Source organism: Neomonachus schauinslandi, chromosome 10, assembly GCF_002201575.2.
Source record: "Neomonachus schauinslandi chromosome 10, ASM220157v2, whole genome shotgun sequence".
NCBI classification, from domain to species: domain Eukaryota; kingdom Metazoa; phylum Chordata; class Mammalia; order Carnivora; family Phocidae; genus Neomonachus; species Neomonachus schauinslandi.
This window is the reverse complement of record NC_058412.1, coordinates 89,863,078-89,889,086: the sequence shown is the minus strand read 5'-3', so window position 1 is coordinate 89,889,086 and position 26,009 is coordinate 89,863,078. Positions and strand designations below refer to the sequence as shown.

At 41.5% G+C, this 26,009-nt stretch overlaps 1 protein-coding gene and 1 pseudogene across 1 annotated transcript in view; one reads left to right on the top strand and one right to left on the bottom strand.

The window, feature by feature from the left end:
* Positions 1-1,123: 1,123 nt before the first annotated feature.
* On the bottom strand, positions 1,124-15,728 carry LOC110590045 (annotated as a pseudogene).
* The window catches only part of LOC110590022 (cystatin-13-like), a 30,363-nt gene continuing 19,654 nt past the window's right edge, over positions 15,301-26,009 (top strand). Inside the window, exons 1-3 of the mRNA XM_021700708.1 lie at positions 15,301-15,474; positions 17,471-17,812; positions 22,443-22,556. Of these exons, the coding sequence (XP_021556383.1) occupies positions 17,585-17,812; positions 22,443-22,556 (342 nt within the window). The 5' untranslated portion in view covers positions 15,301-15,474; positions 17,471-17,584. The remainder of the gene's footprint in view (positions 15,475-17,470; positions 17,813-22,442; positions 22,557-26,009) is intronic.

Genomic DNA, 26,009 nt, shown 5'->3' with positions numbered 1-26,009 from the left:
GAGATGTTGCTACACACTATCAGAATGGCTGGGGAAAAATTGTGACACTTCCAAACACTGCTAAGGATGCTGAAAACTGGGTCTTTCAAACATTGCTGTGGGAAGGTAAAACTGGAGAGCCCCTCTGGAAAACTGTTTGGCAGTTTCTTTAAAAATTAAATCTGCAATTACCACAGGACCCAACAATTTCCCTCCTGGTGTTTACCCCAGAAAATGAACACTTGTATCCACACAAAGACCTGAATATGAACGTTTATGGCAGCTCTACTCATTATAGCCCCAAAGTGGAAACCATTCAGGTATTTTTCAATAAGTGGTACATCCATGCCATGGATACTGAAGAATAAAAAGAAACAAATTATTGACACGGGTAACCTCCTGGAGGAATCTCCAGAGAATTATAATTGAAACAAACAAACAAACAAAGGTATTTATCGAGTGTTTCCACTTATATAACATTCTTAAAGTGACAAATTATAGAAAGGGAGAACAGATTAATGGTTTCCAGGGATGGAGGTGGGGATGGAGCATGATGCAGCTATAAAAGGCCACATAAGGGATGGGGCACCTGGGTGGCTCAGCCATTAAGCATCTGCCTTCAGCTCAGGTCATGATCCCAGGGTCCTGGGATCAAGCCCCATATCGGGCTCCCTGCTTGGCAGGAAGCCTGCTTCTCCCTCTCCCACTCCCCCTGCTTGTGTTCCTTCTCTCGCTGTGTCTCTCTCTGTCAAATAAATAAAATATTAAAAAAAAAAGGCAACATAAGGGATCCCGGTGGATGGAAATGTTCCATATTTTGACTGCATTACTGTTAATATCCTGGTCATGATATTGGACTCTCATGCAAGATGTTACCATTGGAGGAAACTGGGTAAAGGATACACAGAATCTGTATATTATTTCTTACAACTGCAGGTGGATTTGGAGTTATCTCAAAATAAGATTAATTTAAAGAAAAGTTTTTATTTTTTATTCTTTTTTATTTTTATTTTTTGGTTCATAACTCCACTTTTTATTTTCCATAGGATTTAAAAGACAAATACATTAAAAATAACAAATCTGTGTTAATGGGTACACATGTATAAAGATGTAATTTTTTGGCATATTTTTTCAGAGCTTATTGTCATGTTTTCACCATCAAAACTTAGGATCTTGGTCTTTCCTTCTTGCCTTTGTAAGAGGCCAAAAGAGAGACACTGGCTATTTTGACAACCTTAAAACGAACTCTAAGAATGTCACTGACAGCATGACATTTATGACCAAATCCAGCAACCAGAACCTCATCATTTTCCTCCATAAAATGCAAACAGCCATCATTGGGTACAAAGGCTTTGACGTTTTTGCCATTCTTGATCATCTGGCCCCTGACATAAGACCTGATGGCAGAATTTGGCTATTTGGCTTCAATCCCTCCTTTTTCAAGCACAATTACCTTTGCATGGGAAGCACCTCTAAAAGGGTTGGCCTTCAGGGCTGTGCCCAAATGGATGTTCTTGTACTGTTTATCATGCTACCTCTGATCTCTTTGGTGGCTATGGAACCTCCTGGCAGTACAAAGACCGCGACACCTGCTCTTTTTTTTTTTTTTTTTTTTTTTTAGAGTTTTGGAGATGGTGATGATTTGTGATTTATTTTTTATTTATTTATTTTTTAAATTTTATTATGTTATGTTAGTCACCATACAATACATCATTAGTTTTTGATGTAGTTATCCACGATCCATTGTTTTCGTATAACACCCAGTGCTCCATGCAGTATGTGCCCTCCTTAATACCCATCACCAGGCTAACCCATCCCCTCACCCCCCTCCCCTCTAAAACCCTGTTTGTTTCTCAGGTCCATAGTCTCTCATGGTTCATCTCTCCCTCAAATCCCCCCCCCCATTTTTCCCTTCCTTCTCCTAATGTCTTCCATGTTATTCCTTATGTTCCACAAATAAGTGAAACCATATGATAATTGACTTTCTCTGCTTGACTTATTTCACTTAGCATAATCTCCTCCAGTCCCATCCATGTTGATGTAAAAGTTGGGTATTCATCTTTTCTGATGGCTGAGTCATATTCCATTGTATATATGGACCACATCTTCTTTATCCATTCATCTGTTGAAGGGCATCTCGGCTTTTTCCACAGTTTGGCTGCTGCGGACATTGCTGCTATGAACATTGGGGTGCATATGGCCCTTCTTTTCACTACATCTGTGTCTTTGGGGTAAATACCCAGTAGTGCAATTGCTGGGTCATAGGGTAGCTCTATTTTTAAATTTTTGAGGAATCTCCACACTGTTTTCCAAAGTACCAACTTACATTCCACCAACAGTGTAAGAGGGTTCCCCTTTCTCCACAACCTCTCCAACATTTGTTGTTTCTTTCCCTGTCCATTCTTGCCATTCTAACTGGTGTAAGGTGGTATCTCAATGTGGTTTTGATTTGAATTTCCCTGATGGCTAATGATGATGAACATTTTTTCATGTGTCTGCTAGCCATTTGTATGTCTTCTTCAGAGAAGTGTCTTTTCATCTCTTCTGCCCACTTTTTGACTTGATTATTTGTTTTTTGGGTGTTGAGTTTGAGAAGTTCTTTATAGATCTTGGATACCAGCCCTTTATCTCTAGTGTCATTTGCAAATATCTTCTCCCATTCTGTGGGTTGCCTCTTTGTTTTGTTGACTGTTTCCTTTGCTGTGCAGAAGCTTTTTATCTTGATGAAGTCCCAAAAGTTCATTTTTGCTTTTGTTTCACTAGCTTTTGGGGATGTATCTTGAAAGAAGTTGCTGTGGCCGATGTCAAAGAGGTTACTGCCTATGTTCTCCTCTAGGATTTGGATGGATTCCTGTCTCACATTGAGGTCTTTCATCCACTTTGAGTTTATCTTTGTGAATGGTGTTAGAGAATGGTCGAGTTTCATTCTTCTGCATGTGGCTGTCCAATTTTCCCAGCACCATTTATTGAAGAGACTGTCTTTTTTCCATTGCAAGTTTTTTCCTGCTTTGTCAAAGATTATTTGATCATAGCGTTGAGGGTCCCTATCTGGGTTCTCTATTCTGTTCCATTGGTCTGTATGTCTGTTTTTGTGCCAGTACCATGCTGTCTTGGTGATCACAGCTTTGTAATAGAGCTTGAAATCGGGCAACGTGATGCCCCCAGCTTTGTTTTTCTTTTTCAACATTTCCTTGGCAATTCGGGGTCTTTTCTGATTCCATACAAATTTTAGGATTGTTTGTTCCAGCACTTTGAAAAATGTCATTGGACTTTTGATCGGGATGGCCTTGAAGGTATAGATTGCTCTGGGTAGCATAGACATTTTAACAATGTTTATTCTTCCGATCCATGAGTATGGAATATTTTTCCATCTTTTTGTGTCTTCTTCAATTTCTTTCATGAGTGTTTTGTAGTTCCTAGAGTATAGATCCTTTACCTCTTTGGTTAGGTTTATTCTGAGGTATCTTATGGTTTTTGGTGCTATTGTAAATGGAATCATTTCTCTAATATCTCTTTCTACAGTTGCGTTGTTAGTGTATAAGAAAGCAACTGATTTCTGTGCATGGATTTTGTATCCTGCCACATTACTGAATTGCTGGATGAGTTCTAGTAATTTGGGGGTGGAGTCTTTTGGGTTTTGCACATAAAGTATCATGTCGTCTGCGAAAAGAGAGAGTTTGAATTCTTCTTTGCCCATTTGAATACCTTTTATTTCTTTTTGTTGTCTGATTGCTGTTGCTAGGACTTCTAGTACTACGTTGAACAACAGTGGTGAGAGTGGGCACCTTGATGTGTTCCTGATCTTAAGGGAAAGGCTCTCACCTTTTCCCCATTGAGGATGATATTCGCTGTGGGTTTTTCATAGATGGATTTTATGAGCTTGAGGAATGTTCCCTCTATCCCTATACTCTGGAGAGTTTTAATCAGGAAAGGATGTTGTATTTTATCAAATGCTTTTTCTGCATCAATTGAGAGGACCATATGGTTCTTCTCCCTCCTCTTATTAATGTGTTCTATCACGTTGATTGATTTGCGAATGTTGAACCACCCTTGCATCCCGGGGATAAATCCCACTTGGTCATGGTGGATGACCCTTTTAATGTATTGACCTCTCACATTGAGGTCTTTCATCCACTTTGAGTTTATCTTTGTGAATGATGTTAGAGAATGGTCGAGTTTCATTCTATTAGCTATCCTATTAGCTAGGATTTTGTTGAGGATTTTGGAATCCATATTCATCAGGGTTATCTGTCTGAAATTCTCCTTTTTGATGGGGTCTTTGCCTGGTTTGGGGATTAAGGTAATGCTGGCCTCATAGAATGAGTTTGGAAGTTTTCCTTCTGTTTCTATTTTTTGAAACAGCTTCAGTAGAATAGGTATTATTTCTTCTTTGAATGTTTGGTAGAATACCCCAGGGAATCCATCAGGCCCTGGACTCTTGTTTTTGGGGAGGTTTTTGATCACTGCTTCAATCTCATTACTGGTTATTGGCCTATTTAGGTTGTCAATTTCTTCCTGTTTCAGTCTTGGCAGCTTATAGTTTCCAGGAAGGCCTCCATTTCATCCAGATTGCTCAGTTTATTGGCATATAGTTGTTGATAATAATTTCTAATAGTTGTTTCTATTTCCTTGGTGTTAGTCGTGATCTCTCCCCTTTCATTCATAATTTTATTTTTATTTTTCTTTCTTTCTTTTTTTTTTAAAGATTTTATTTATTTATTTGACAGATAGATAGAGAGCACAAGTAGGCAGAGAGGCAGGCAGAGGGAGAGGGAGAAGCAGACTCCCCGCTGAGCAGGGAGCCCGATGCAGGGCTTGATCCCAGGACTCCAGGATCATGACCTGAGCCGAAGGCAGCCGCTTAACCGACTGAGCCACCCAGGCGCCCCGGGATTTTTCTATTTTTTTGCGTGAGGCTTGGATGGCTATGTATTTCCCTCTTAGGACCACCTTTGCAGTATCCCATAGGTTTTGGACCGATGTGTTTTCATTCTCATTGATTTCCATGAATTGTTTAAGTTCTTCTTTGATTTCTTGGTTGACCCAAACATTCTTGGGCAGAGTGGCCTTTAGCTTCCAAGTGTTTGAATTTCTGCCAAATTTTTTCTTGTGATTGAGTTCCAATTTTAGAGCATTGTGGTCTGAGAATATGCAGGGAATAATCTCAATCTTTTGGTATCGGTTGAGACCTGATTTGTGACCCAGTATATGGTCTATTCTGGAGAAAGTTCCATGTGCGCTCGAGAAGAATGAGTATTCTGTTGTTTTAGGGTGGAATGTTCTGTAAATATCTATGAGGTCCATCTGGTCCAATGTATCATTCAAAGCTCTTGTTTCCTTGTTGATTTTCTGCTTAGATGATCTGTCCATTGCTGAGAGTGGAGTATTGAGGTCTCCTACAATTAACGTATTGTTATCAATATGACTCTTTATTTTGGTTAACAGTTGGCTTATGTAGATGACTGCTCCCATGTTGGGGGCATAGATATTTACAATTGTTAGATCTTCTTGTTGGATAGACCCTTTAAGAATGATATAGTGTCCTCCTGTGTCTCTTATTACAGACTTTAGTTTAAAATCTAACTTGTCTGATATAAGAATTGCTACCCCAGCTTTCTTTTGAGGTCCGCTGGCATGGAAGATAGATCTCCATCCCTTCACTTTCAGTCTGGATGTATCTTTAGGTTCAAAATGAGTCTCTTGTAGACAGCATATGGATGGGTCCTGTCTTTTTATCCAATCTGCAACCCTGTGCCATTTTATGGGAGCGTTTAGGTCATTCACATTGAGAGTGATTATTGAAAGATATGAATTAATTGTCATCATTTTGCCTGTGAAGACGTTATTTTTATAGATTGTCCCTGTAAATTTCTGTTGTATATCACTCTTGGGGTCTTCTCCTTTTATAGAACCACCCTTAATATTTCTTGCAGGGCCGGCTTGGTGGTCACATATTCTTTCAACTTCTGCCGGTCGTGGAAGCTCTGCATCTCTCCATCCATTCTGAATGAAAGCCTTGCCGGATAAAGTATTCTTGGCTGCATGTTCTTGTCATTTAGTACCCTGAATATGTCTTGCCAGGCCTGTCTGGCTTGCCAGGTCTCTGTGGATAGGTCTGATGTTATTCTGATGTTCCTCCCTCTCTACGTAAGGAATCTCTTCCCCCTAACTGCCCTTAAGATGGTTTCCTTGGTTCTAAGATTTGCAAGTTTTACTATTACATGCCGGGGTGTTGGCCTGTTTTCCTTGATCTTAGGAGGGGTCCTCTCTGCCTCTAGGACTCGAATGTTTGTTTCATTCCCCACATTAGGGAAGTTCTCAGCTACGATTTGCTCAAATACATCTTCTAGTCCTCTCTCTCTCTCCACTCCCTCCGGGATTCCAATGATTCTGACATTGGAATGCTTCATGGTGTCACTTATTTCTCTGATTCTATTTTCATGGATTCTGAGTTGTTTTTTCCTGGCCTCCTCTTTTCCCCTTTTTTTTTTTAAAGATTTTATTTATTTATTTGAGAGAGAGAGAATGAGAGACAGAGAGCATGAGAGGGAGGAGGGTCAGAGGGAGAAGCAGACTCCCTGCCGATCAGGGAGCCCGATGCGAGACTCGATCCCGGGACTCCAGGATCATGACCTGAGCCATGTGGGTTTCTGAGCCGAAGGCAGTCGCTTAACCAACTGAGCCACCCAGGCGCCCCTCCTCTTTTCCCTTTTTATCTATTATACTGTCTTCCAGATGGCTTATTCTCTCTTCTGTCTCAGTTACCCTAGCTGTTAGATTATCTAGATTGGATTGGATCTCATCGATAGCATTTTTAAGTTCTGCCAATTCCCCTTTTATTTCTGCCCTTAGAGACTCTATGTTGCCATTAATTGATTTCTCCATTCTAACCATTGTCTTCACAATTGCTAGCCTGAATTCCATCTCCGACATCTTGGTTATATCTGCATCCATTTGTAAATCTGCAGCATAAGTCATAATCTCTGAGTCTTTTCTGTTTTGGGGGCTCCTCCTCCTAGTCATTCTGTTGATGGGTGTTTGAGGGAATGTGTAGAGTCGAAATTATTGACCAGAACCCAAGCAAGATGCACCTGTTTTCTTGGGACCTTAGGGCTGCTGGCCTCTTGTTTTCCCAGCCTGTCTTCTGCAGGAGGGGCCTGCTGCACTGTTATTCAGGCAACCCTGTTTGGGCGGAGTTGCCCTGTGCCCCTGTGGTAGGGGATGGGCCCAGTGGGAATCAGTTTTTGGGGCTTTTGTTCTCTGGCGCCTTTCCCTGGTGGCTTTCCGCGTGTCTTCTGAGAGTCAGAGCAGAAGAGACCATTTCCAACCCTCTGCCTCAGAGCAGAGAGATTGCAGTCTGTTCTTCAGTGAGCTCTCCAGGCCACACTGTCTCCGTTTAAATTGCAGCATCCTGGGTTGTGCACCCCTCTGCAGTGCTCCCAGTCCTGCCTCCAGGTCTGGGCATGTCTCTGCCCTTTGTGCTTCTAAAACCACCAGCCGCTCCCACTTCACACATGCGCGACTCCACCACTCCGGGTTTCCTGCCTGGGGGCTGCAGTTTGCCTGCGCAACCCCACTGCTCCGGGTTTCTGTCCTGGGGGCTACAGTTCGCAGGTGCGACCCCGCCGCTCTGGGCTTCCGCTCCAGGGGCTGCCCTAAAGTCCTTTCCCCGCTGCTACCAGTCTGCGAGTCTGTGCCTGTCCACAGGGCGCAAGGCTGTCGCTCACCAGCGGTGTAGGATCCCCATGGCCAGGCACTCTCCTGCTGCTGTTTATCCTCCGATATCTGCCTGCAGAATCACAGCTCTCCGCTTTGTATCTCAAAACCAACCGCCTGCGATATTCTGTTTGTAGAGATCCAGATCTTCTTACATCTCAGGCTGGTTTTGTGGGTGCTCAGAGTGGTCTGGTAGGTATCCAGCTCAATTCCAGGGACCAGTTGAAATAGGGTCCCCTACTCCTCCGCCATCTTTCTCCGCTGCAAAGAAAAGTTTTTAAAAAGTCCTGGGAGCTTGGAAGTCACCTTTCCATCCTAACAAGTAACAAGCTGAATAGACTGACAATAGATTTATAAAAGATTGGAGGACACAGGGCAAACTGCTACCCCCACGACTGGAGAGCCACAGAGGCGAGTACAGGGGTCATGGTTTACCAGAGCAGAGACTAGCAGAAACCACTGTGGGAACCATTGTCAGAGAAGGCAAGCCTAAACTTCAACTGACAAATTGCAGGAGGCTCAGTGAGGACAACTCAGAAAAACTCCAGGGAAGCCCAGGCATTGCAGTGTCGGGGAGATGTCCCCACAGTATTGTGAGATTTACCACTGGCAATTCAGCCATATTCCCACAGTAAATATCAGAGAAAAGTTCCCTCCTGTTTTGGGCAGGAACCATTTTGAAATATCCCAAAGCCCTCTGTTCTTTTTTTTTTTTTTTTAATAAAAAATATTTTATTGAAAGATGCTTTCTTTTTTTTTAAATTTTATTATGTTATGTTAATCACCATACAAGCCCTCTATTCTTAACGAGTCCCACCCTCAGGGGAAACTAGTTAAAAAGAGCCTAACCTGTTGGGGTGTTTTCAGAGCCTCACTACACAACTTCTAGCTAGCTCTAGCTACATTGGGCCTACACAAGGCCTTATATATGCGAATATAAGATTATATGTGAATAGATGGATGAAAATAGGTCTCAGGAACTAGAAATGATGCTGGTCTAGAATGTTTTAGAAAATGTAATGAGGAAAGAATTGATGCAAACGCTAGAAAAGAGGATAAGAAGCAATCTCTTTCTCTATGATTGTTTTTCTGGAGAATCCAAGAGAGTTGGGTGAAAAGCACACTCAGTCACTGGACCCGTAAAAATTACCTGAGCAGGTGTGCTCCCCACCTTCCATGCTCTGTTGAAGCCCAGCCCTGACTGTCATGTGTAGAACAGTGGAGGCCACAAAGAAGACCTCAGAAAATATCTCTTGAAGTTTAAATAAAGCCACTACTTAATGTCATAAAAGATGATTCATTCTGAAAATGTAATAATTCTGAACTCAAATGCACCCCAAATTATATATATATGCCTCAAAATAGAGCAGGAGTCATCAGAACCACCAGGTGGCAAAGACACAGCCTCAGTGATCGTGGACATTTCTGCAGTCACCTGTCCTAATGAATGAGAGCACGTGGCCCTGAGCCAGGAAGGCCAAAAAAGGAGCCAGGTAGAGCCTCCTGGAGAGGGTTTGTGGGACAAGGACCCATTTTTCAGGAGGCTCCAGCCCATTGTTGGGGATTGATTATAGGCTCAGGGCAGCAGGAGAAGGAGCAAGAGCAGAGCCCAGCCTCCCTGACGTCAGTGAGGGGAGGAGGAACATCCAAAGCCTTGGAAGGTACAAGACACATGCCTGTTCTTTGGTCTCTGTCCTGCCCTTTGAGAGCTCCCAGGCCTCACTGGACCCTCACCTCAACTCAGAACCAGCCTCTTGTTCCTGCTTGCTTCCCTTTGGTTTATACTTTCCTTCTGGTTTCTCTTTTCCTCTTCTCTCATTTCTTTTTCCACTTCCCTCTCATCTCTCCACTGGCCTTGATGTGGGAATGAGGTATATGTCAATCACTAAGTCTATGTACAGAATCTTTGCTTCCTGGTTTTAGGAATTTAATTAATTATAGAAAATTTGTGTTCTCTCTATCTCTCTCTCAAACACACACACAGACACACACACACACACACAGATTCTTTTACAGGGCTTGGGGGAGATTCAGCTTATTACATTTGCATGCATGTTGACTATGTGATTTTTCAAGAAAATCACATTTAAGCAAGAATTTGGTTATGTACAAAGAGATATGCACAGAATTATCATTATGCTGCTAATACCAGCAATGATGCAGATGACATGTGTTCAAAATAGAGTCTAGACTAAATCAATCCTGAGACATTATTCAGCCATTGCAGGTGGAAAGGTCTTGTCTATATGATGGGGAAAGAAGGAGGGGGCAAATCATAGACCAATGAGCAAATTAATAAGATTATTCCCAGTATTTGAAAGATATTCCCAGTATTTGATAAAATGGGTTAGTGGGCTACAGACTGATTGGCAAGTGGAAGCAGAGGGTGAGAACTACCTGAGACAGGTGTATCATGTAGGTACTTAACATTTCATTTGCCCCACGTTCAACTCTTCACATTTCCTGCCAAAACCTTCTCCTCCATTCTCCACCCCAGCACATGACACACTGCCTACTGCTTAAGCCACTTATTATCTGGGGTCACCTTTGACTTTTGACTCTTCTATCTCTAGGACTGGTTAGCTCAACCAGCTCATAACTCCGGGCATTACTTTCCCCTTCATTTGCTTATACCCCAGAAGCAGCCACCTCCTCCCATTTGCAATATCCCAACAGCCTTTTAACTGAGAATCTAGCTTCCACCACTTTTGCCTTATTTCAATTAATCATCTGTCATCATACAGTTAATCATATTTAGAAAATTAGAAATCTTATGCCAGTCTGCTAGACCCCCATGTTTAAGCATTTGTTGTTTTGTTTTGCAAGTTCTTCAGTCATCCTTCCTCCCACAACTGTGCTTTCCCCATTAGATGACTGAAGATTTGCACAACAGAGAGTGGGATATGGGGATAAAGAAGGTAATGGAATAGACGAGGCTACTAATGCCCTTATCCTACAGATAGGTTCAAAAGGAGATCCTGGAGGTTGATGAATCAGAAGAGGTTTAATTATATTTTTTAAACTTATACAAATAACTAGTAGAATATCTATTGATTGATCAATCCATCAGTCCATCCATCCATCCACCCATCCATCCATCCATCCAAATAGTGAGAAGAAGGAGGAACATAAAGAGTTAGCATGTGAGCCAAATCCTCATCTTTCATATCAAGGATTCACAATATCTTTTATGAGTCCTGTGGAATGGGACTGAGAGGTAAAGAGTGGAGTAGGCACTTGCTTTTCATCATCTTAAGGTCTTCTCTACATTTAATTTTCACTGTGGAGCTTTCAAATTTTTATAGAAATTATTTTATTTTATTATTAGTTCTATTTTATTATTAAGAGCTAGAGCATTATGGAAATAATTAACTTAGAATGTGACATTCCCATGTAATCCCATCCTTCAGGCACAAGCCTATGAATGGTTCAAAATCCCAAGGTTTCCTTTTTTTGAGCTTAACAAATCATTATTTATTCTTAACAAATCCTGATCTTTTTCTGCTTAATATTTTACAACTTGCTTATTTATCCAGAGCAGATATTGTTCCTTGTCAGTACATGCACATGCTTTGGTTAATTTTTTAGATCTCATTCCATGGATATTACATATTTTTAAAATTTTATTAAGTTTTTTATTATAATTCCAGTGTAGTTCACATACAGTGTTATATTAGTTTCAGGTGTACAATATAGTGATTTGACAATTCTCCACATCACCTGGTGCTTATCACGACAAGTGTGATCCTTAATCCCCATCACCTATTTCACCCATTGCCCCACCCACCTCCCCTCTGGGAACCATCAGTTTGTTCTCTATACTTAAGAGTCTGTTTCTTGGTTTGTCTCTCTTTTTTCCCTTTACTCATTTCTTTTGTTTCTTAAATTCCACATATTTGTGAAATCATATGGTGTCTTTCTCTGACTGACTTATTTCACTTAGCATAATACTCTCTAGCTCTATCCATGTTGTTGCAAATGGCAAGATCTCATTCTTTTTATGGCTGAGTAATATTCCATTGTATATATACACCACATCTTCTTTATCCATTCATCTATCAATGGACACGGGCTGCTTCTATAATTTGGCTCTTGTAAATAATGCTGCTATAAACATAGGGGTGCATTTATCCTTTTGAATTAGTATTTTTGTATTCTTTGGACAAATACCCAGTAGTGTGATTATTGGCTCATAGGGTCATTTTATTTTTAATTTTTTGAGGAATCTCCATACTGTTTTCCACAGTGGGTACAGAATATTACACATTTTATTTAATAACCTACTATAGATACATATTTGGGCTGTTTTCCTCATGTTTTTTTTTTTTTTAACTACTAGGAACTGTAGTGCAGTGAATAATTTTCAGTCAATTTTGTGCCTGTAGGCAAGCATTTCTGTGAGACAAAATCCTAGATGTGGAACACTGTGCTGAAGAATATGTAACTTTTAAATGTTTAACAGGGATTGCTAAATTGCTATAATAAAGACTGTTCGATTCCTACTCTGTCAATGCTGATGAAAGTTCCTTATCAATGGAGCATTATCATTGTGTTTAATTTTTTTCCCAGTGTGTAGAAGAGTAGTGACATTTCATTCTTGGGTTAAATTGAATTTTTGTTGTTGAGGATGTTAAGCATATTTCCATGTGAGTGTTTGTGTTTTCATGACTTTTCTCTGAATCTCCTATTGGATTTTTATCTTAAAAAAATTACTCATAAAAGCACTTTGGTATTATGAAAATTAAAATTTACTGTGTCACATTTGTCAAATTCTTAGCACTTGTCTTACTTTGTTCCCATTAGGATGACTATAATCAAAAAAGACAGATAATAACCAGTGTTGGCAAGGATGTAGAGAAATTAGAACCCTCGTACACTGCTGGTGGGAATGTAAAATGGTGTACCCACTTTGGAAAACCATCCAGTAATTCCTCAAAATGTTGAATATAGAGTTACCATGCAACCCAATAATTCCACTCTTAGGTATATACTCAAATGTCTACACAAATCTTGGAACATAAAGGTTCTAACAGTATTATTCATAATAGCCAAAAAATGGTGTTAAAAAACAAAATTTGATGAGTAAATTTGAAGGTCTAATTGGCTTTATTAAATGATTCATGAATTAGGCAGCATCCTATCTAAAAAGTAGAAGGGAAATTCATTGAGCTAAATAAACAGACAAACAGAAAAGGGTTTTTAAAAGCATAGAGAGGGCATTACAAGAAGAAGGAGGAGGAGGGGGAGGAAGGGGTAGGAGGAGGCAGAGGAGAAGGAGAGAAGGAAGAAGAAGAAGAAGAAAAAGAAGAAGAAGAAGAAGAAGAAGAAGAAGAAGAAGAAGAAGAAGAAGAAGAAGAAGAAGAAGAAGAAGAAGAAAGGGGAGAAGAAGAAGAAAGGGGAGAAGAAAGAGGAAGAAGAGGAAGAAAGGAATTTATTAGCAAGAGATGTGTTGTTTAAGCAAAGTTGCCCTTCTAAGGGGAGTAAAAGGAGTCTATCAGTTAATTTCCTAGTGTTTACCAGGAAATTCCATGTTTACTGGTTAAAGATTACATTTCTGGTGGGTTGACACTGTAGTTAGGTTAGTTACTAAGTCTTGGTTTACTGACTTGGGGACTTAACCTAAGTGATGTCATTTAGGCCTGTGGTTTTCTTTTCAACAGTGGAAACAACCCAAATGTGTGCAAATTGGTGAATAGATAAATGAAATGTGGTATACACATACAATGGGATATTATTTGGTAATAAAAAGAAATGAAGTAGCAAGATATGCTATAACATGAATGACACTTGAAAACATTACCAGCCGTTGAATTGTGTACTTACATGGATGAATGGTATGGGAATTAGATTTAATAAAGTTGCTTAAAAGATCACTCTAAACATGAGCAATGAGCCTAGGTGCGTCCCAGCTGCTCTCCAAATCCATGGGATACCCTGAGTGACAAGCACCCTGTTGGTCCCTTCTTGAAATCCTGATGCCTGCAGTCATGAGCAAAAAGAAAGGCTTTTTGGATGGCAATAGCTTCTGGAACAATCTGCATCTGTGGTTTCTGGTGACTCCAAAGTAGATAGAGTGTGATTTGTTGGGAGGAGAGGGTTTTGGGGGGACGAGTCGAGACCTGAGGATGGGCCCCAGGACTCTGGCTTGATGGAGCCCCTTCCCCTTCAGATCTGTGGGTCCACATCCACCACAGCATTCAGCAACTCCCCCACTCCCTTTTATTTCCCAGGACCACCTTCTTTGAGAGGAAGTGGCATCACAAATGGGCTCCTGTCCAGACCTGTGGAAGTCACAGAGAAGGGTGTGGGTGTCTCTCTGCTTTACATTGTGCAACTTCCTCTGGACACAGATACCAGGTAGAAGGTGAATCAACAGGGGCAGCTAGAGAGAGTTCTTACCACAGGCCAGTTGTTGTCAAACAGTTGATGTGTGGCCAAGAGGGGAAATGGATTCATTTTGGATGTGTTGTCTGCTCAAATTCTTGACTCACTTTGAATCAAGACAAAGGAGGAAATTGTCTTTTTCTTTTGGATTTAAAAGGAGTTTTCCAGAAAAGAGAATTTAGTCCTTTGCCAAATACCAAATATCTTCCAAATAACTTATTCTGTGTTCCCATTCATCTCTCAACTTTGCCTATATGTGCATGTGTGTGCAAGCAACAAAATGTGTGGCCAAATTAATTATTACTTCCCATTTTGGTGATTGTGTTTTATACCTGCTTAGAAAGTGCTCCTCAGGTCGAGCACACAATTTTGTCTCAAACATCTGAACCCTCAGCCAGGCACTCTCAGGTTTTACAGGCCCAAGAGTCTGACTTCCTGTTTGGAGTTTTATCTTATGTATCTCAGGTAAGATCCTCTTTATGCTGATCTATATTTTGCTCTGGAAAGACAAATATTAATCCCCAGGTTTCTGAGTTCCCAGGAGCTCCCTGTTACTGCTAGGCTCTAACTGCAGAGTGGGATGGAATCTGCTCCTCAGTGGAGCCTGGTTTGGGCCTAAGAATCACTACCAGGAGAGGGAACCCCCCCAAGGGAGAGGGAGGCAGAATGGGGAATGTTTACTTGGGACAAGGTTAACAATGGAGGTACATATGGCTAATGGGTCTGTGGGGATCTGCTCATTCATTCATCCCACAGAGGTAGGTTATGCCAGTACTGTCATTGCCAAATGATGTCTTCTGCTTGGTGTTTCTGGGGGCAGCTCTTGCTAGCCATAGGCACCACCTCCCCAAGTGCCTCTCAGTCCCAGATTCCCTGACCTGGCCGTTTGGTGCCTCATCCTGCCTCTAGGACTATGGAGTCATATAACAGAACCCTGACAGAAATGACCATGGAGGTGCTTTCATTTCCAAGGAGTTCAGTCCTAAGCCCAGGAATTTAGAAAGCCAAGAGGTGTGAAACAAGCAAGATTTCTGCATTAGGGGCAGATACTGCTGGTCTTGCTGAGCCTGTGGGGCTCTGGGAGCTGAGGGACCTGTTACAGGTGCCCTGCCCTTGAAGAGCATCAGAGGGGCTGGGCTTACCTCACAAAGGGCCCATAGATGTGACCACCTGGCCAGAGAGTGTAGCCAGAGGGCAGAAGCACCCCTGATCCAGGCCTAACTAACACTCTGACCAGGTGTAGGGGCAAGAACTGAGTGTGCTGGACAGAGAGTGGCCCATGAGGGGAGCTGGTCAAAGCTCAAGTCCTCAGAAGGAGAAAGATACCACCTGTGGGTGAGGACAGCCAGCTCAAGTCTCAGCAAGCAGGAGTGTGGTGAAGAACTTGGTTCTGAGGTGGGTCTGGGGTATAGCTGTACTGGGTGGGGAAGGTCTATAATGCCAGGATGGCCTCCAAGTGTGCCCTGGGCAACATATTCAGACATTATGGAGCAGAATGTCTCACAGGCCAAAGTTAGCCACTCAAGCAAATCCCATGTATATCAAGTAAGTGCAAACCATCAAACCATCAGGCAAGAGGCTAGGTGGGGAAATGAAGCAATTTAACATACTTCAGATATGGGGGCAAACTGGGGAGACACAAAGGCCATGTTGCCCAGACCCTGGACCTGTGATACTCTCTGCTGCTTCAGTCTCCTTGCTGATGGGGTTACAGGGCCCAGAGCGGGGGTTTGAGCAAAGCCTGTGCAACGTGTCGGAAACACCCACTGGCCCTGAGGAGAGACACAGGTAAGTCTGCCTGGCACAGCTGGACATGTTGAGGATTTGGTTGGTGGTTCCTGGGGTGAGGACACATGGGGCCATGATGGCATCATCACTGGTTGGTTGACATAAGACCTTATGAATATTCTGTGCTCCATGTATCTCATGTGTAGTTAGTGTCTGATGGATATCAGTTGTCCTTAGGTTCTGCTGCCACATTCCTTGCTCAACTTAGGCAAGCTATACTTAGCACTTGTCTGTGGTGAACACAACCTTTGGATTCTGCCTTTGTCTCTGTTGGGGAGGAAAAATTTCCTGTCTTCCTCAAGGTCCTTCCAGCCAGTCTAAGAATCAAATTGACATGCAACAGATTAACGGGAGAAAAATCAAATGTAATTTCATACATATGGGGAATCCACACAGACATGGAAATTCCAAAGACAGTCAGGCAAACTGATGTATATAAGTCATTCTGAACTAAGGAAAAGGAGGGTGGAGTCTGGGACTTCAAAGGGAAGAAATGTAATCCTCAAGAAGAAAGAAAAAGAATTGATGTTTGGTAAACAAATATTTATTGGCCCCATGGAAACAATGAGACAAAGAGAGGACTTTGATCCAACAGGTCTTACTAGGTTACCCCTGTCTACCATACCATGTTCACATCATAATGTAGTTGTCTGTGGTGATAGCTCTCTTCCTGGAGCAGGGCCTTTAAATTCTTTTTAGGTGGCTGGAGGAGGCGAGGAGGTAAAGAAATTTCCCTGAATCTGCTGGGTTTTGATTGTTTTTTAAATCAAAATTATCTTCATGCCCAGGTGGCTTCCTTGATGTGGCCTGCCCCTGGCCCCTACACCTGTCAGGCTATTTGCTTCTTCATTATCTATACTTAACACATTAACTGTTGTGCCTCTGTCTCATGAACTACATCCTGATTCACCTTTTATAGGAGAGCAAATGCACATTACAAGCTGTGATCTACACTTACTCATCTGTTAGATTGAGGTAGGTCTGAAGGTGTGTTTCAGGCAATGAAGTAAAGCTCTGACAGGTAGCCCGAGGCATTTACTTGACCTCTTTGTGAGACCTATTTTCGTCCTGTGTAAAAGGGACTACTCATTATGTGGCCCCAAGGGAGATAATTAAATAAGAGAAACATGTGATATCCTTATTATAGGGCCTGGCAAGACTCAATAATACTCCATAAACAGATCCCAGTGTGATGGCTAATGAGCCTGACTGGAAATGGGAGAGATGGTGGGGGCAGTTTTGAGGCCAGACAAAGGGTCAGCTGAGGATTTTCATACATGCTCCTGAAGAGGAAACAAGACGAGTTTCGAGACTCATGTGGCAGTGCTTCTGTTGCAGGTCCCTGTGCCTTCTTTGCACTGAGACCGGATACAGAGAGACACTTGCACTAGATGTGTGGGAACCTCGCAGGCAAAGAGGCAGGGGTCAGTTGGTAGGGAAGGAAAGGAGTGTGAGTGCATGGAGGCAAGCATTCCCTCCAGAAAGATGGGAAAATGGTCTGAATTGTGACTGCCCAATTCTTACTCTACCTCTCTTTGAGGAAGGAGAAAGAGAAGACCATAGGACACAAAACTAACAGAAGTTCTCCCCCTTTCATCCCTAGCAGTGCCAGGAAGACCTGAGGGTGTAGAAGCAGCAGGGCCAGCCCAGCCCATGTCCTGCCCCAGTCCTGGAAGGATAGAAGGAACAAGGCCTATACCCCCTTGGCTGAGGTACCATGGCCAGACTCTGCCTGAGCCTGCTGTTCCTGGTGGTCACTGTGACCCTTGTGTCCAGAGGTGTCCACACCTGGGGCAGGTCGAAGGTGGTGAGGAAGTTCCAAGACATCCCGGAAACTTACGTCTATGTGCAGCAGGCCCTGTGGTTTGCCATGAAAGAGTATAACAAGATCAGCAAAGACAAGTATACCTTCAAGGTGGTAAAGGTCCTGAAATCCCAGGAGCAGGTTGGTGAGCATGTTCTCTTTGCTTTTTCTCTCCAAGATGCGGTCATGAGGGGGCCCATTATCCACAGAGGGCACAGACCCCAGGGAGTGGAAAACAGCTGAGAGATGCCTTTAGCCAAATATATATTAATTTTATTTTAGGGGTTTTGGGAGGAAAATTAGTTATGCTTCATCTTTTATTATTCTATTATGAAATAGCCATTAAAATAACTTAAAATTGATTACAGTCATATCAGAAAGCATAGGTGAGAGTCTAAGAAGGCTGTTGAGGGGGCCAAGTCTGGGACAATTTGGGCTGATTTCATCAAATGAGTCATTATAGGTATGAATTATAACACAGTGAAAAGGCAAAGAAAGTGCAAGTCCTGGCCCTGCTGCTTCTGCATCCTCTCCTTTCACTGAAAAAAGGAAGGGAAGGCTCTTCTTTACATAAAAACGCCTACCTGTAGATATAAAAGACTGTGTAAGTAGGAAATCATCATGGCATCACGGCAATAACTATTTCAGGCAAACATCATCAATGAGTCCTACACCCACTGGGTGGGAGAGTGGTGGAGGACAAATTGCTGCAGGGATTCTTTCATTAATTAATTACAATAGGGAAAATATACCCTTACAATCAGAAAATCTGGCAAATGCCTTGTTCACCAAATGCTTGTCACCAACACTGGGACAAACTAACATCATGTGTCCCTGATGTGAAGTCATGGAAAAGACATAGCATCACCTGTGCAGGGTAGGCTTGTCTAAAATCCACCCCCTGAAGGAAATCATGAGGAACATCCATATTATGGGGCATTCTGTAAGACCTCTTAAAACTATCAGGGTCATGAGAGACCAGGAGAAAAAACAGGGAGACTTCTTGATTAAAGGAGGTATAAGAAACATGACAACTAAATTCAATATGTGGTCTTGTATTATCCCTTGGATTAAAAAAAAACCCTATAAAAGATATAGTTGGGGGAATTGAAATACGGACCATATCATAGAAGAGAGCATTGCATCAATGTTGTTTCTCAAGAAAATTGATTGGACTGTGGTTTGGGGGGACCCCAGAGAGGAATCAGTAGGTGCACAGAAGGAATGGAGTTTCAGCCAGTCTGGCTGGAGTTTAAGGAAGGGAAGAGAGAGGGGTTGATGGGAAAAGGGGGCTACCCTGCAACATCGGAGTGACATGCTGTACAGGGACAGTCTTTGTGCTCCTCCTCCTCCTTCACTAGCCCTGTCTCCTATCCACCCTCTGCTCTCTAGCCTTTGCTGTCCATCCCTCCAGGTCACCAGTAATCTGCTGAGGTTCCTGTTTTCTTAATGGGGTCAGGAGAGAAGGCTCATTTGGCAGGTTCATGTCCCTATGAGGCTGGGACATTTGGCCCCTTGGCCATCCTCCACACTCAGTGGGTCTTGGCTTCCTCCTTTTCTTTTTGTGATCCTGGTTATGTTGTTTGTGTTTCTTGGATAGTGGACACCTGGCGCCAGGATGTTTGTCATCACTGGGTGGCCAAGTTAAAGCCTCATGAATATCAACTGCCCTGGGGGCTCATTTATATGTAGTAAACTAATTAATAGTGAACTATTCCACTTTCATGGACTTGTCTTTATCTATGCTTTTTCAGTTCCAAAAATAGATGGTTCTGCTTTATTTAATCAAAAGTACACCGAATTCTCATGTCTCAAAAATTATACATCATTTTGTACTGTGTGCTAGTTTTTTCATGAATGTACATTTTATTTCTCAGCTCACTGTAAACTCTTGAATGCAGGTAAGAATTCAAAAGAATCAGGTAGAAACAGGTTCAAAAAGAGTCTAGAACAGAGGTAATTAAAATTCCTTGACCTTCCATCTACATACCACTGGAAAACACACTGAAGAAAAAGGTAAGGAAGAATGAAACATTCCCCCCCCTCAAATAAAATTAACTCAAAACAAAACAAAAGCAAAAAGAAAAATGCTTGGTGATAATTCAGATTAAATTTAGTAACACACACACAGGCTCTATATAAAGAGAACAACTATATCTTATTGGTTGATGTAACTTAAAAGTACAAAGCTCTCTATCAGGAGCTGGACAATTATAGCCTGCAGCCAAGTCTGGCTTGCTGCTTATTTTGTATGCCCCATGAACTAAGAATAGTTACAAGAAATTAAAAAAGGATATTTTGTGACATGAAAATTACATAAAATTTAAATTTCCATGTCTATAAATAAAGTTTTATTAGAACATTGCCACCCACATTATTTGAGTGCAGTCTAGGGCTACTTTTGTGCCGCACTGACAAGATTGTGTGTTCTGAGCCTAAAATATTTACTCTCCAGTCCTTAAAGAAAAAGTTTGCAGCTACCTGCTCTAGTTCATAGTTGACTGAGACTCGGCTGCAGATTCTGTGCGAGGTGAATGATGGTAAAAATAAGCACCGTGGGTCCAATTATATGCTAATTTCTTTCAAGAAATACAGTGCAGTGCTATATTTATATATTTTCTCTTCCTTATAATTTTCTTAATAAAATTTTCTTTTCTCTAGCTTACTTTATTTCAAGAATACGGTATATAATATATATGACACACAAAATATGTGTTAGTTGGCTGTTTATGTTATTGGTAAAGCTTCTGGTCAACAGTAGGCTATTAGTAGTTAAGTTTTTGAGGAGTCATAAATTCCACTTGGATTTTTGATTGTGCCTGTAAGCCCCATGTCGTTCAAGGGTCAACTGTATATACAGTCTACTTTGTGCCAGACCTGGTTGCTTTTCATATGCTCATTCAGATCTTACAACTCATTATGTAGGAACTGTTTTCTTCCACTTTGAAAAGGAAATAGGCACAGAGAGGTTTAGTATTTTGTCCAGGGACACACAGCTATTATGTAGAAGAGCCAAGATTTAAACCCAGGCTGTCTGTTGTGAATGAGCACATGTTACTGCCTGAGTGATATGGATGGAGTAAAGTGGTGGGACGTTGCAGCCAGAGGAAAGAGGTCATGGAAGGTCAGGAGAGTCAGAAGCCCTTCTGTGAAAGCAGTGAAGGGCTGCCTCAGCAGCCAGGACCCCTATCCTCTTCCCTTTTCTGGGCAATTAGGGGTCAAGCTAGGGCTAATGGTCAGTTGGTGGTTGTTGAGCATGATTCAGAGCAGTTTGTTTTTATGATAATTTTAACTTGGAAATATTACTCAAATATAAAGCAGTGGTTCTCAAGTGGGCATGGATTTTGCTTGGCAGGGAACTTTTGGCAATACCTGGAGGGATTTTTGGTTATTACAACCAGAGGGGGCCACTGACACTTAGCGGGCAGAGGCCAAGGACGCTGCTAAGCACCCTACAGTGCCCAGGATAGCCCCTACCACAAAGACTGATCCAGCACCAAATGTCAATAGTGCTGAGGTTGAGAAACTTGTTATCCAGTCCTAAAAAATGTTCTAGGAGTATGTCTGGAAGTCATTGAGTTGAAAAATAGAAACAAAGACCCAATTTCTTGCATTTCCAATCTGACTCGTCATTTCCTGAGGGCACCCCCAGAAGCAGTTGGCTGTCCTTCCAGACACTTTATATACACTTACACACATAACTGGAAAATTTTAAAGTATATATGATATTCAAGAAAACGATCCTAGAATTCTGCTGACCACTACCATTATGTTCAATGCCCAGGCAACTTCTCGAGAATGTCCAAAATGTTTCCTATGTTTTCAAAATGATCTCTTACTCTTCTAGGGTCAGTTATTGTGTTTAACTTGGTCATTCTCTTTAATACATTCTCTCCCTTAAGTTTTGTAAAATCTTACCTTGTTCTCATTTTTAAATAATAAAAGTCTCCATTTGCCATTGTGCATCTCCATTTCCCCATAGGGCCCTCTGGAATACAAGGGCTGGTGAGGGGCTCTTCATGGGAGAGGAAGAGTCCCTGAAATCAGGGACTTGGGAGGGTGTATCATGTGGAATAGGGTTGGATTGCTAAAATTGCCAAGGAAGGAAGTTTGAAAAGCAATACCCTCCAAGCAAATTTCAGTTCTGGGATGTCTTCTTCTCCCAATATTGACTAGGTATGAAGCTGTTATAGACTCTGCTGTTCATTTCCCAAGCTCCAATAAGCAAACCATTACCTTTCCCAGGAAAACATTCTTTGGGGAATAGTTTTCTTGCTTTATCTTGGGGACAGTTGTCATTATTTAACATTCAATACTATGATGAGAGATAGACAGACAGAGGGAGAGAGATCAAGGGAGGAATTTCTTCCCCTCCAGTTACCCCAAAATTTCTGGCAAGGAAACTATAGGGGGGAAGGAGGGTGGTGGGGAGACATTCTTTGCCCTAAGCAGTCAATGACATGTTTATTTATCAGAGATGACAATTGATATCATGTATTCATTTACGATATCTAATTTTTATTTTTTATTTTCTTAAAGATTTTATTTATTTATTTTGAGAGAGAAAGAAAGAGAGAACACGAGTGAGGGGAAGGGGCAAAGGGAGAAGGAGAAGCAGACTCCCTGCTGAGCAGGGAGCCCGATGCAGGGCTCGATTCAGGGCTCAATCCCAGGACCCCAGGATCATGACCTGAGCCAAAGGCAGACACCTAACCAACTGAACCACCCAGGTGCCCCTATGATATCTAATTTTTAAATTACTCCTTGACAGGTCACAGAGAGTTTGGACTACTTTCTTGAAGTCAAAATTGCCCGAACAATGTGCAAGAAAATTTCAGGAGAAAATGAAAACTGCTTATTACAACAGGATCCCCAAATGCAAAAGGTATGGCCTCGGTCAGGTCTGTGTACCAGACAGAAAAAAACGATAGGACCAACCCTGCTAGTTTCCTTTTTATTTTTATTTTTTATTTTTTTAAATTTTATTATGTTATGTTAGCCACCATACAATACATCATTAGTTTTTGATGTAGTGTTCCACGATCCATTGTTTTCATATAACACCCAGTGCTCCATGCAATACGTGCCCTCCTTAATACCCATCACCGGGCTAACCCATCCCCCACCACCCTCCCCTCTAAAACCCTGTTTGTTTCTTAGAGTCTATAGTCTCTCATGGTTCATCTCTCCCTCCTATTTCCCTCCCTTCATTTTTCCCTTCCTTCTCCTAATGCTAGTTTCCTTTTTAAACCATATTCTGATCATATTCAGGACCAAGGACAGCCAGGTTCTAAACACAGAGCACTGTTTCTATTAATTTTTGCTGATACCCCTCACTCCTGCCAACACATACATAGACACTTAGTAGCTTAAAGCAACACCCGTTCACTGTTTCTCACTATTCTGCAAAGCTGGGCTGGGTTTGGCTGGGCAGATTTGTCTTGGTGATCTTTTCATAGAAGTTACTTCCAGTTTTTCTCTTTCATAGTTGAAGGTGCGTACACAAGTATGCATATGTCTGTGTCTTATGTATTTTCTTCACCTATTTGGTATATACCTAAAGCTGGCATGAGACATGGCTAAGCAAAAATAATGGCAGATTAGTGGTTCCTGAAAATTGCCCAGACATGTGCAAATAAAATACATCTTCATATTCTAATGAATAGTAGGCACCACAGCAGAGCACCAAATGCAAGTGGATGGCTACATCTAGAGAGTAAGCTATAAGTTACTGGAACTAGTTTTCAATTAAGTAACATTTTAAAAATTCTGGTAGATACTAAGAATGATATATCAAATGCCCGTGTGCTTGATTTTATAATTGTTGTCATTTTATTACATTAATTTAAAATGCTTATTTCAACCAGTAAAATGTTAAATACGCATTCCACTCCCCTCTCTCTAAGATAAACACTCAAATTGTTGAGAAGTGTTCCTACCCATTAAAAAAAATTAATCTGTGTCTGCAGAGTTTTGTGTGTTTTTCAAAATGTACATACATTTTGGAACTTCCTCTTGTTTTCTTTTCCACTCAACAGTATGTTTTGAAATTTATTATGTTGGTACAATCTGTTAGTATTTATTTATGCCAAATGATTTCTTGGGCCATTTAATGTGTATATAAATCAGGCAAAATTGTTTTTATTACTGCATATTAAGCTCTTATATGGCTGTATTATGTCATATTTGACCATCTTGCTATTTGTGGTCATCTTAAAATTTCACTTTTAACCATAATGCAGCAGTGACAGGGTGCATGCAGACTGAGCAGATTCGGAGCTTTCCTCTGGGGTGCCCTGGGAAGTGGGTCCACCATTTAGCCACACGTGCGGCTTCAGCGCTGGTGGGGCCACCACACGTGACTCGCAATCTCCGTTTTACTCTCCAAAGTGGTTGAACCAGCACACCCTCCTTCGGTGGTGTGCACAGTTGTTCATTTTCCCTCAGCACTTGGGGTTGAATCTTAAATGTTTTCATTCTGATGTATGTGAAAGGTGATCTCCCCACCATTTCACTTGGTTGCTCCCTGATTTCTAGTAAGGTTGAAATATTTTAATATCCCTAGTAATCATCCACGTTTTCACTTCCAGGCCTTGCTTTTTAATGTCTTTTTTTTTTTTTTCCCCCTGGAGCAACCAGAGGGCCCCTGTCAGGAGCCACAGTCAAGTCACTGGAAACCCCTAACCTCAACTCCTCATCTTCCCACTTCCTGTCTGTCTCCCCTTGGCCAAACTCAACTGCAAGCCAGAGGGTGCCCATTGATGTGATCTCTAGAAGTCAGAGGGCAGAGTGCCCATTGACACAGACAGTGGAAGTTATAGAGCAAGTGTGCCCGTTGGCATAGCCCACTGAAGTCATTGGTCTTTCAAGACACTCCAGGTAAAAATAGAAGGAATGCAGACATGGAGAGACACATGGAGAAAAGCCAGCATGGGGGCAGGGGGTGGAGACAGCAAGATCAACAGGAGTCTGTTAGGAGTCTAATGGACTAGCTCAGATGAGAGATGATGCTGTTTGGGATGGTGGAGGTACTCAGTTCTGGATGTCTTTGAAAGGCTTGGTTGAAATTTGCTGATGGATTGGCCATGGAGAGTGAGAGGAGAAAAGCTGAGGATGACTTCAAGGTTTGTGGGGTTTTGAGGCAGTTCTCTCTCTTGGTTTTCTCTCATGCTTTCATCTTCTACATAGAACATCTGGCATTCAGTAGACTTCGTTACTTTGATTGCATCCACTTCTTATCACGAGGAGAGTCTTCTCTGTCTCTGTCCTTGCATGGCGTCGCTTCCCATTTCAGAGCTCCTATAGATTTGACCTTATCTGCTTTCTTTAGTTATTTATTGGGATTTAGAAAAGAAGAAAAGGCAAACATCTGAGCTCCTTGGAATATAAATTTAAAACTTGATATGATTTTAAATAGTTATTAACTTCACTCATTTCATGTGGAAAATTTGGAACTTTCAAAAGTCACTTAAAATCAACTATAAATACCCTTATGTAAAGTTTACCACTGTCAATATATCGTTATTTATACCTGCTTTTCTGTGTTTTATATTTGTATTTTTGTGTAGTTGGGATCATACTGTATACTGTTCTATAACCTAGATTTTCATTTAATAACAAAGTGTAAGGATTTCTAAATATTTTTATATTATTATAATGGGTAGGAACACTTCTCAACAATTTGAGTGTTTATCTTAGAGAGAGGGGAATGGAATGTGTATTTAACATGCTTTGTGCCCTAACTATTAACATGCCCTAACTTTTAGCTATTATGAACAGTGCTTTATGCCCTCTGACTTCTAGAGATCGCATCAATGGGCACCCTCTGGCTTGCAGTTGAGTTTGGCCAAGGGGAGACAGACAGGAAGTGGGAAGCTGAGGAGTTGAGGTTAGGGGTTTCCAGTGACTTGACTGTGGCTCCTGACAGGGGCCCTCTGGTTGCTCCAGGGGAAAAAAAAAAAAAGACATTAAAAAGCAAAGCCTGGAAGTGAAAACGTGGATGATTACTAGGGATATTAAAATATTTCAACCTTACTAGAAATAATTGTATAATTGTAAAATTATTTGAGAGCATTATATAGTGAAACTGTGATTTCATTTACTTGTGTTCCACATTTTACTTAACAGATCCCTGAGAATTGGTTAAGTTTTCCTAACTTTTAGCTATTATAAACAGTGCTTAGTAAATATTCTTCTTTATTTCTCTTTGATTATTGTTTCCTTGTAGGCTTTCCTCCAGTTAGTTCTCCAGAAACAGCTGCCAGTGAAAAGTAATCTGTGCTCAGAGTTCAATGGAGAACAGAGATCTCCTGTCAATGGCCAGCACCAACTTGTAGTC